This window comes from Oncorhynchus mykiss, chromosome 26 (assembly GCF_057628025.1).
Source record: "Oncorhynchus mykiss isolate SJ-2025 chromosome 26, ASM5762802v1, whole genome shotgun sequence".
Classification (NCBI taxonomy): domain Eukaryota; kingdom Metazoa; phylum Chordata; class Actinopteri; order Salmoniformes; family Salmonidae; genus Oncorhynchus; species Oncorhynchus mykiss.
In genome coordinates, this window is record NC_143047.1 from 19580705 (window position 1) to 19593167 (window position 12463).

The window sequence follows — 12463 nt, forward strand, 5'->3', positions numbered from 1 at the left end:
AGAGCAGTTGGAGGCCACGGAAGGAGTGCTGTATGGCATTGAAGCTCATTTGGAGGTTAGATAGCACAGTGTCCAAGGACGGGCCGGAAGTATATAGAATGGTGTCGTCTGCGTAGAGGTGGATCAGGGAATCGCCCGCAGCATGAGAAACATCATTGATATATACAGAGAAAAGAGTCGGCCCTGAACAGTCATTTGATTCCGTTTTAGGACCACTATTGTTTTCACTATATATTTTACCTCTTGGGGATGTCATTCGAAAACATAATGTTAACTTTCACTGCTATGTGGATGACACACAGCTGTACATTTCAATGAAACATGGTGAAGCCTCAAAATTGCCCTCGCTAGAAGCATGTGTTTCAGACATAAGGAAGTGGATGGCTGCAAACTTTCTACTTTTAAACCCGGACAAAACAGAGATGCTTGTTCTAGGTCCCAAGAAACAAAGAGATCATCTGTTGAATCTGACTATTAATCTTAATGGTTGTACAGTTGTCTCAAATAAAACTGTGAAGGACCTCGGCGTTACTCTGGACGCTGATCTCTCTTTTGAAGAACATATCAAGACCATTTCAAGGACAGCTTTTTTCCATCTACGTAACTTTGCAAAAATCAGAAACTTATCCGTCCAAAAATGATGCAGAAAAATTAATCCATGCTTTTGTTACTTCTAGGTTAGACTACTGCAACGCTCTACTTTCCGGCTACCGGGATAAAGCACTAAATAAACTTCAGTTAGTGCTAAATACGGCTGCTAGAATCGTGACTAGAACCAAAAAATTAGATCATATTACTCCAGTGCTAGCCTCCCTACACTGGCTTCCTGTCAAAGCAAGGGCTGATTTCAAGGTTTTACTGCTAACCTACAAAGCATTACATGGGCTTGCTCCTACCTATCTCTCTGATTTGGTCCTGCCGTACATACCTACACGTACGCTACGGTCACAAGACGCAGGCCTCCTAATTGTCCCTAGAATTTCTAAGCAAACAGCTGGAGGCAGGGCTTTCTCCTATAGAGCTCCATTTTTATGGAACGGTCTGCCTACCCATGTCACAGACGCAAACTCGGTCTCAACCTTTAAGTCTTTACTGAAGACTCATCTCTTCAGTGGGTCATATGATTGAGTGTAGTCTGGCCCAGGAGTGGGAAGGTGAACGGAAAGGCTCTGGAGCAACGAACCGCCCTTGCTGTCTCTGCCTGGCCGGTTCCCCTCTTTCCACTGGGATTCTCTGCCTCTAACCCTATTACAGGGGCTCAGTCACTGGCTTACTGGGGCTCTCTCATACCGTCCCTGGAAGGGGTGCGTCACCTGAGTGGGTTGATTCACTGATGTGGTCATCCTGTCTGGGTTGGCGCCCCTCCTTGGGTTGTGCCGTGGCGGAGATCTTTGTGGGCTATACTCAGCCTTGTCTCTGGATGGTAACTTGGTGGTTGAAAATATCCCTCTAGTGGTGTGGGGGCTGTGCTTTGGCAAAGTGGGTGGGGTTACATCCTTCCTGTTTGGCCCTGTCCGGGGATGTCCTCGGATGGGGCCACAGTGTCTCCTGACCCCTCCTGTCTCAGCCTCCAGTATTTATGCTGCAGTAGTTTGTGTCGTTGGGCTAGGGTCAGTTTGTTATATCTGGAGTACTTCTCCTGTCCTATTCGGTGTCCTGTGTGAATTTAAGTGTGCTCTCTCTAATTCTCTCTTTCTCTCTCTCTCTCGGAGGAGGACCTGAGCCCTAGGACCATGCCCCAGGACTACCTGACATGATGACTCCTTGCTGTCCCCAGTCCACCTGGCCGTGCTGCTGCTCCAGTTTCAACTGTTCTGCCTTATTATTATTCGACCATGCTGGTCATTTATGAACATTTGAACATCTTGGCCATGTTCTGTTATAATCTCCATCCGGCACAGCCAGAAGCGGACTGGCCACCCCACAGCCTGGTTCCTCTCTAGGTTTCTTCCTAGGTTTTGGCCTTTCTAGGGAGTTTTTCCTAGCCACCGTGCTTCTACACCTGCAGTGCTTGCTGTTTGGAGTTTGGGGCTGGGTTTCTGTACAGCACTTTGAGATATCAGTTGATGTACGAAGGGCTATATAAATAAATTTGATTTGATTTGAGTAACTGTTCAACAGTCTTATGGCTGGGGGTAGAAGCTGTTCAGAAACCTTTTGTTCCCAGACTTGGTGCTTTTTAAATCAAAGGTAAATGTAATTGCTAAAATATACTAAGTATCAAAAGTAAAAGTATAAATCATTTCAAATATCTTATTACGCAAACCAGACTGCACCATTTTTTAAATGTACAGATAGCCAGGAGCACACCAACACTCAGACATAATTTACAAACGAAGCATGTGTGTTTAGTCCGCCAGATCAGAGGCAGTAGGGATGACCAGGGATGTTCTCATGATAAATACATGCATTGGACTATTTTCTGTTCCTGCTGAGCATTCAAATGTAACAAGTGGGTGTCAGGGAAGATACATGGAGTAAATTTAGGAATGTAGTGAAGTAAAAGTAGTCAAAAAATAAATGGTAAAGTACAGATACCCCCAAAAATGACTTAAGTAGTATTTCAAAGTATTTTTTACTCAAGTTCTTTACACCACTGCAACGGTGTTTGGACCATGATAGGTCACACCCCTGAAGGGCCCCCGTGTCGAGGGTCAGTGTGGTGGATGTGGTGTTGCCTACCCTCACCACCTGGGGACGGCCCAACAGGATGTCCAGGATCCAGTTGCAGAGGTTGGTGCTCAGTCCCAGGGTCCTTAGCTTAGTGATGAGCTTGGAGGGCACTATGGTGTTCAATGCTGAGCTGTAGTAAATAAACAGCATTCTCACGTAGCTATTCCTTTTTTCCAGGTGGGAAAGGGCAGTGTGGAGTGCAATAGAGATTGCGTCATCTGTGGATATGTTGGGGTGGTATGCAAATTTGCAGTGGATGTCTGGGATGATGGTGTTGATGTGAGCCATGACCAGCCTTTCAAAACATTTCATGGCAACAGATGTGAGTGCTATGAGGCAATAGTCATTTATACTGGTTACCTTGGCATTCTTGGGCACAGGGACTGTGGTGGTCTGCATGAAACATGTAGGTATTACAGACTGGGTCAGGGAGAGGTTGCCAGCTGTTCAGCGCATTCTCTCAGTACGAGTCCTGGTAATCCGTCTGTCCTTGTGAATGTTAACTTGTTTAAAGGTCTTACTCACATCGGCTATGGAGAGTGTGATCACACAGTCATCCAGAACAGCTGGTGCTCTCATGCTTAGTTCAGTCTAGCCCTTGATCAAGACTCTCAGTTGCATTACACAGTCATTGTACGAAGGCGTCTTCTGTAGAGGGGAGCTCGGTCTGAACATAAACACAATCTCTTGCGGTACGATTTTGGAAGCATAAGGACCTCATCTTTCATATCAGAGAAAAATTATAAAAAAATGAAAAAAAATTCAATTGAAACACACCTTCATAGTGTTAGTGTTCCCACACTGCCATATTTCCAGTATCTGCATCTCCGAACACCTGTGTGTAAACGGAAGACAGACGCCACAAACGTGTTGTCACTGAATAATACTGTCGGCTGCAACAGTGTTAAAACCAGTTAAAACAGTGTACAGAAGTGTGTATTTTGATTTGTGAAATTATTTTAATCTGATATGAAAGCAGAGGGATTTATGTTTCTAGAACTGTACCACAATTGAGAATCAATACACGTTTAGATGGAGTATTTGGCTGTTTTGGATTCCAGAGACAATACGCCCTTTAAACAGAACAGGTCCTTGGACTAAGGAGTAACGTTAGGCTCATTTAGCCCAATATTGGGCTTGGTTCAGTGTTGCTTGCCTCGAAGCGAGCATAAAAGGCATTTAGTTCATCTGATAGGCTCGTGTCAATGCGCATCTCGTGATTGGGTTTCACTTTGTAATCCGTGAGAGTTTGCAAGCCCTGCCACATCTGGCGATCATCAGAGCTGGTGTGGTAGGATTCGATCTTAGTCCTGTATTGACGTGTTGCCTGTTTGGTGGTTCATTGGAGGGTGTAGCAGGATTTCTTAAAAGCATCTGGAATAGTGTCCTGCTCCTTGAAAGCAGCAGCTTTAGCTCAGTGCAGATGTTTCCTGGATTCCATGGCTTCTGGTTGGGATAAGTACGTACGGTCATTGTGGGGACGACGTTGTTGGTGCACTTAATGAAGCCAGGGACTGATGTGGTAAACTTCTCAATGCCATCGGATGAATCCCGGAACATATTCCAGTCTGTGCTAGAAAAACAGCCCTGTAGCTTAGGACCACTGCCGTATTGAGTGCGTCACTGGTACTTACTGTTTTTTGTTGTTGTTTTTTGCTTGTAAGCAGGAATTAGGAGGATAGGGTTATGGTCAGATTTGCCAAATGGAGGGCGAGGGAGAGCTTTGTATGGAGTAACGGTGATCTAGAGATGTTTTCGCCTTTAGTTGCACAGGTGACATGCTGGTAGAAATTAGGTCAAATGGATTTTAGTTTTCCTGCATTAAAATCACCGGCCACTAGGAGTACCGCCTCTGGGTGAGCATTTTCTTGTTGGCTTATGGCCCTATACAGCTCATTGATTGCAGTCTTAGCGCCAGCATGAGTTTGTGGTGGTAAATAGACAGCTACGAAAAATATAGAAAACTCTCTTTGTAAATAGTATGGTCTACAGCTTATCATGAGGTATTCTTGGCGAGCAGAATATTGAGACTTCCTTAATATTAGAGATCACGCACTAGAAAAACCAGCTCCAGTTATATTTTCCTTGTTCAGTCATGACTCAAACAGGATACTACAGTTCTTCAGATCACGTTTATAGGGTAGTATCAAACGGGGATCTTCCAGTTTATTCTCCAGTGATTGCATGTTCGACAATAGAATGAAGTGTAGAGGCGGTTTATCCACTCGCTGACGTAGTCTCATCGTATTCCGCAATCCGGCCTCTATAATGCCGCCTCTTCCTTTTTCGAGTGTCAGGGATTTGGGCCTGGTCCGGATGAGCATTATGTCCTTCGCTGTCAACTCTTTGAAGTAGAAATCCTCATCCAAATCGAGGTTAGTGATCGCTGTTCTGATGTCCAAAAGCATTTTTTCGGTCATAGGAAATGATGTACAATTTTTTTTTAAGATCAGCTCAAAAAAGCCCAATTGGCCAGGAGCCCTGTAAAACGTCTGCTCTTCCCTCCAGCGCCATTCTAAAAAGGCAGAAGACAGAGGGGCATACTTTATGCTACTTACCTATCTGTGTTTCAGAACACCTGTGTGTAAACAGAAGATGGATGCAACAAAGGTGTTGTCACAAAACATTGGCTGTTGGCTGTAACTGTTAACGGTGTACAGTAAGTGTTTATTTTGGATTTGTGAAATTATTTTGATGTGATATTAAAGAGAGCTTTACGTTTATAGAACTGTACCTCAATTGACAATCAACTCACGTTTAGATGGAGTATTTGGCTGTTTTGCTGCCAGAGCCAATTCGGCTCTGAACAGAACATGTAAGGAAGGTCCTTGGACTATAAGGAGTAAAGTTAGGCTCATTTTGTCCATATTGGGCTAGTCTCAGTGGTTTGGAAAATGATGCAACATTACACAATTTGAAATGGGTACATTATTTGTCCTGGTCTGCAATGGAAGTGAAGATGCAAAACTAGTAATTACAACCATTTGCACTAACCACCGGATGTTATGTGATGGCTGTTTTGTGTCAACTTTTTATATACATTGTACATCATGTTCTCGTGAATTACTACGTAGAGGTGGAGGCGTGGTAGCGGAGGGAGGAGAGGAGTCGGGATCCTGTTGGTGGAGAACAACGCACGACACATTTGAACATTTTAACTAGAATTGTGTTTGGTACAGTTCATTTGTTAGTGAAAGGTGAATTGGTGGAAGAGCACCTACAGCGTTAAAATTCTGTACATTTTACTTTAATCGAGCTACAGGACAACTACGGGGCTGAGGATATGAGTATGGCCGCACTTCCCGAGGTCCGCGGACTTCAGACTGATGAGGTAAATATTTAGCTAACGCTACCTAACTAGCTAGCTAATTAACCAACTGGCTACGTGGGCAGACAAAATCCGTTATATCCAAGTGTTTAGCTAAATTGTCATTACATTTCTTTGGGTATTGTCAACCAAGCTGTTAGAGTTGGACAGTCAAGTCCCAACATACCAATATCCATTTTATCGAAGCAACGTTAGCCAGCTAGCTAGCTAGTTAGCATGTGTAACAGTTGATTGTCACTGAGTACGTCATCAGCTATCTGGTAGCTGTCATCGTTGTATAGGCCTACTGTTGATTAATTAGCTAGCTAACACACATTTTTTTGACCACCTATAGATAATACAATATATTAATTGAATTATCAACTAACCATGTCAGTTGGCTATAAACTCAGAGAGCATTGCCCAAAGGAGTCATGTGAGTTATTATCACGTTATTATTAATGTGGCCTAAATTGATCTTGAATGTTTGAGATCAAATAAGTATCCACGTGGAAAACCACACTTTATATTCCTGTTAGTCATTTACAGTAAGTGCCATTTATGTAGTTAACATCATTAACCTGATATTTACAGTGTTGCATTTGGGAAGTATTCAGACCCCTTGACTTTTTCCACATTTTGTTACTTTACAGCCTTATTCTAAAATGGATGAAAAAAATAAATAAAACTCAGCAATCTACACACAATAACACATAATGACAAAGTGAAAACAGGTTATTAGATTTTTTTGCAAATGCATTAAAATAAAAAAACAGAAACCTTATTTACAAAAGTATTCAGACCCTTTGAGGTTGAATGAATTTTCGGTAGAGCTCAGAGTCAGCAATGTGTCTCGGCACAGATCTGGGGAAGAGTACCAAAAAATGTCTGCAGCATTGAAGGTCCCCAAGAACACAGTGGCCTCCATCATTCTTAAATGGAAGAAGTTTGGAACCATCAAGACTTGTCCTAGAGCTAGCCGCCCTGCCAAACTGAGCAATTGGGGGAGAAGGCCCTTGGTGAGGGAGGTGACCAAGAACCCAATGTTCACTCTGACTGTGCGCTAGAGTTCCTCTGTGGAGATGGGGAGAACTATCTAGAAGGACAACCATCTCTGCAGCACTCCACAAATCAGGCTTTTATGTTAGTGTCCAGACGGAAACCACTCCGCAGTAAAAGGCACATGATAGTTTGCCAAATGACACCTAAAGGAATCTGACTATGAGAAACAAGATTCTCTGGTCTGATGAAAACAAGATTGAACTGTTTGGCCTAAATGCCAAGCGTTACGTCTGGAGAACCTGGCTCCATCCCTACGGTGAAGCACGGTGGTGACAGCATGCTGTGGGAATGTTTTTCAGCGGCAGGGACTTGGAGACTAGTCAGGATCGAGGGAAAGATGAACAGAGCAAAGTACAGTGAGATCCTTGAAAACCTGCTCAGGACCTCAGACTGGGGCAAATGTTCACCTTCCAACAGGACAAAGACCCTAAGCACACAGCCAAGTCATCGCAGGAGTGGCTTCAGGATAAGTCTCTGAATGTCCTTAAGTGGCCCAACCAGAGTCTTGACTTAAACCCGATCTAACATCTCTGGAGAGACCTAAAAATAGCTGTGCAGCGAAGCTCTCCATCCAACCTCGCAGTGCTCGAGAGGATCTGAAGAGAAGAATGGGAGAAACTCCCCAAAAACAGGTGTGCCAAGCTTGTAGCGTCATACCCAAGAAGACTCGAGTCTAATCGCTGCCAGTGATGCTTCAACAATGTCCTGAGTAAAGGGTCTGAATACTTATGTAAATGTGATATTTCAGTTTTTTAAATTTTTTAATACATTAGCAAAAATTTCTAAAAACCTGCTTTTGCTTTGACATAATGGGGTATTTTGTGTAGATTGATGAGGGGAAAAAAATATGTAATATTTTAGAATAAGGCTGTAACGTAACAAAATGTGGATAAAGTTACTTTGCACTGTAAGCAGCAAGTAATGTGATTTATGTCCTTATTGTGTTTTTTTCCAGAATGAGGCTAGAATTCTGAGAGTGAAAGTCATAGCTGGAATTGGTTTGGCCAAGAAAGATATCCTTGGAGCCAGGTCAGTCTTGATTTTGAGGAAAATATGTCTTCAAATGGATAATCCAATCTATCAGTATCACTTTAACAAATTCAGGAGATTGTTTTTTAATGGTATTAATGCGAATGGTGGGACAGAGAAGTTAATCTCATATTAGCGAGGATAGCTTCACTGCCCCCTCCGAACGCAAAATCACGTCCCTGTGTTTTGACCACTCGTACGTTCGCCTTACATTCTGATGCAATCCCAATTCTGACACCAATTTAACGAACAGCGGTACAGGGAAGCGAACCCGGGTCATTGGTGTGAAATGCAAAAACCCTATGGATTGCACCCATAGGGTCAACCCACTTGGTTGGAATTGTTACTAGGCTCATATTAGCGAGGATTGCTTCAGTATCTTTGTATAATTCTGGTGTCTCATGTTACCAAAATACGGTGTCCTATCTTTGGTACACTCCCTTTTTAGGAAACTCGTGCTTTTGGCCATGTTATACCATAAAATACTAAATTCTGATTCTACATGATCCTTAGTGTGTACTGTGGACCCTTCCTAACTTATTGGACTCCTAAATTATCTATTACAGTTCTGTGTGCTGTTTTGCCCAAAACACAAGAGTCTAGAGTTTATAAGCAGGTCTATTGCCCCAATCATTTTACACATCTACCCACTTCATTATAAACAGCAAACTGATTATCAGTTTATACTGTAAACACTTGGTAATGAACCCATGTGTGTGGAACTTTTTTTATTTAGTCAACATTGTGGACCTAGTGGTGTGCATGCGCATACTATATGGTTGTTGAAGGCACTGTGCATTTAGAAATACACAATTATTTGCCTAATACTTATTGAATACTATTAATCAAACTTGAGCGCAAAAACCTGAGACTTGCCAAATCATCTTCAAACTGTGCTGTTCCACAGACAGATAATGGTTGCTGTGGTCCTGTTTTGCATTGTTGAATGGAAAGTTCAGCACCATAGCAGTGGGTTGAAAGACGGCCTTGAAGACACCTTGTGTACCCACTTCAAAATATGATATTCTTATTCATATCAAGTAGGCTTATGTTATCTTCCATGCGTTCCTTAAATTGTTACATTTTTCCTTAAATTCTCTTTAGACCGTAATGTAACTGTCCTGTGCAACCTTAAGATGGCGCTATAATCAGGAGTTCTGTGCCCTTGCATACAGGAGATGCTCCAGAATCTCCAGACTCCTTTCCCCTAAAGCCCACCATTTCCCCTCAAGGCAGTGCTGCCGAATAAACACTTTTTTTTCTTCACATGTCCATTGTAAAAGTTCTGTCGTTTTTTTCAGTGCAACTAGTTATGGTTCCGATGACATCATTGGTTTGTGCTCCATATGGCCTGTGGGATAAAACTGTTACATGCTGAGATGTTCCCTCGTTTGATCTTTGGGCACACCAAGGGACAGATAGACAACAAGTTGAGCGTTGTCTTTTTATTTTCTATCACAGTGATCCATATACAAGAGTGTCCCTTTATGACCCTGTCAATGGAGAACTAACAAGTCTTCAGACTAAAACAATTAAAAAGGTGAGTAACTGCGCTAGCTGAATAAGTACAGAGCATTTATTTGTTTGTTTTTGTAAGTATCCTATTTACATTTGAAATGCATTGTCATTTCCAGACATTGGATCCGAAGTGGAATGAGGAATTCTTTTTCAGGGTAAGTCAAATGTATGGTAAAAAGAGCATTGTGAATTCTTGTGAATGTGTGTGTAGTTTCTGTTTTACCCAGGGCTCTGAGAACATTTAAGACTCAACCTTTCAAAATGTTGAAAGACTCAAAAGACTCAAAATTCTCTCTCTTTATCGCATCTCTTTTTGCTGCATGCCTCCATGTAGTATGGACAATTAACTGCAGCCTTATTTCCTAGCCCTAACGGCTCAGTAATATGTTGCCTATTAGTGTTTGAAACTGCTCCAGATTCTCACTGGGAGGTTTAACATTTCACAAACAGCAAGTTAAAAGTCAGAACGCGAAACATGTTATGTTCATGTCTGCAGACATGGGTGTTTAAAATTAAAAATAAAATAAAATCACAATGTTCATGGGTGTCTGTACATTATGAGCACCAACAGAAAGTCCTCCACTGTGTTGAGCATTGTGATTGGTCAGTAAGACCCACACAGCATCCTGTGACTATTGTTGCCCCTTGTTCCTATCTTGGGCATGTAAACACAGCTTGATTGAATGTTGAACTGAAGGTGTGAAACAGAGCCTCTCAGTCAGCTGGTGTTGACGTGAGTCTTTGCTCTGAGGTTTTTGTGTGGAGAGCTGCGTATAGCAAGGTCCTTCTGTCCTGATTTGTTTTTCATTAGGTTGATCCTCTACGGTGAAGGAACAGACATAAATATTCACAACTCTTCTTTAGTAGCTATGGGGGCACAGATATGAATTTTAAATGTTAGTGTACCTTGAGACCTGAAGTTCAAGGACACAATTCAAAAGCTGGAACTTTTGCTGACGGAGTTTGAATTCGTTATTTCAACAAAAAGAGTAGGTTGTTTGGATGGTGGATTCCTAAGCCTATTGTGGTTGCAAAAATGTAATCTTGATGGAGAAAACCACATCTTCTGCATGTGGAGAAAAAGCAGAGAGCTGGGTAACTTCTACCTGCATCTGGATGTACCACATAGCAGGAGACTTGGCCCATCTCGCCAGGAGACCGAGGGAGATATTTTAAATGTTTTAATTTCTCTGGCCCTGGACATTGAGCAGGAAGCTTTTGTGTGTGTGTATATATAGTTGCACACATTCACTAAAATATACACCATGTTTAAGCCTTAGACACTCATTAGCCATGTCTAGAAATGATGGCAGTGTTGCACAATGTCTCATTGCCCTGGACAATGATTCAACATTCTCCCAGTGATCTGAAATCTAAAAAAACAATCACGTCACCATGCCAGTTGAGATTTCTCCATCTCCTACAGTCTATTCAGGGCTTTCTCCATCATGGTTTCTTGGTACAGTAAATCAGTACCTTAGTGTTACAACAGCTGTATACGTCTAACAGGTCCCTGCACTTTGTAGTACTTGTCCCTATTGTGAATATTATTATGTTTATACCTGCCCTGGAACTCTATATAGAACCTTCTTGATAAAATAACGTGTCCAACCCATGTCAAAATATATTTTTAAACACCTGATTCCCTAGCCTATCTCATCTTTTGATTGTTCTTTTGAAGTTAATCATATAAAGTAAACAAGTTATATTTGACGAACGCACTCATATATATTCTACAGGCGTTGCGGCCTATTTGGCCCACCTTACCAATGTGGCAGTGTCAATAATGGCTTCATTTAGCAAGAGGGCCCGTTTTAACAGAAACACATTTAATTTTCCAGTGGTCATGAAATGCCTGGGGGCAGTGACTTTAGTTACAATGCCCCTGTGCTCCACTTCCCAGCTCTGCCAGGTGGTTTTCTGACGTATTTTAGTTATAGATCATTCTCTCTGTTTTAAGCATTGAGAGGAAATACACCAAGTTTTGAAAATATTTGAGAAATATTTTACAAAAAAAATGGTATTGTTAGTTCTGTGTTAAATGGGATGGGTTTTGTAATTAAAGCTGGGTATCAGCAGATGGAGGATCCAATTAGCTTTCATTAGTCCAGTCAGCGATGGATTGAAACAGTAGCCATGTTTGGTGCGAAACCTACTAGTTTTCAAGGACCTGTTTGTGCTTTGTCTTAGCCCTGTGGTATTCTGGCTGGTTGGCTATCTTTGCTTGTGAGTGGAGCTTGCTTGTGAGTTGATTTTAGCTTTGACAGCTGACATTGGTCATCAGCCATTTGTGGTGCTGAGGACTGTGCTATTGGGGAGTGGGCTTCCTCCAAATATCAATCAATCAATCAAATGTATTTATAAGCCCTTCTTACATCAGCTGATGTCACAAAGTGCTGTACAGAAACCCAGCCTAAAACCCCAAACAGCAAGCAATGCAGGTGTACAATCGTGGCCAAAAGTTTTGAGAATGACACAAATATTAATTTTCACAAAGTCAGCTGCCTCAGTTTGTATGATGGCAATTTGCATATACTCCAGAATGTTATGAATAGTGATCAGATGAATTGCAATTAATTGCAAAGTCCCTCTTTGCCATGCAAATTAACTGAATCCCCCAAAAACATTTCCACTGCATTTCAGCCCTGCCACAAAAGGACCAGCTGACATCATGTCAGTGATTCTCTCGTTAACACAGGTATGAGTGTTGACGAGGACAAGGTTGGAGATCACTCTGTCATGCTGATTGAGTTTGAATAACAGACTGGAAGCTTCAAAAGGTGGGTGGTGCTTGGAATCATTGTTCTTCCTCTGTCAACCATGGTTACCTGCAAGGAAACACGTGCCGTCATCATTGCTTTGCACAAAAAGGGC

The 12463-nt window shown here is 42.1% G+C and overlaps 1 protein-coding gene across 2 annotated transcripts in view; it reads left to right on the plus strand.

The window, feature by feature from the left end:
* Positions 1-5123: 5123 nt before the first annotated feature.
* LOC110506546 (NEDD4 E3 ubiquitin protein ligase) overlaps positions 5124-12463 on the plus strand; it is a 41184-nt gene continuing 33844 nt past the window's right edge. Inside the window, exons 1-4 of one of the 2 annotated variants that reach the window (XM_021586248.3) lie at positions 5124-6004; positions 7998-8071; positions 9533-9611; positions 9706-9744. In XM_021586248.3, the coding sequence (XP_021441923.3) occupies positions 5957-6004; positions 7998-8071; positions 9533-9611; positions 9706-9744 (240 nt within the window). In that variant the 5' untranslated portion in view covers positions 5124-5956. The remainder of the gene's footprint in view (positions 6005-7997; positions 8072-9532; positions 9612-9705; positions 9745-12463) is intronic. The other variant, XM_090222350.1, reaches the window with a different exon arrangement.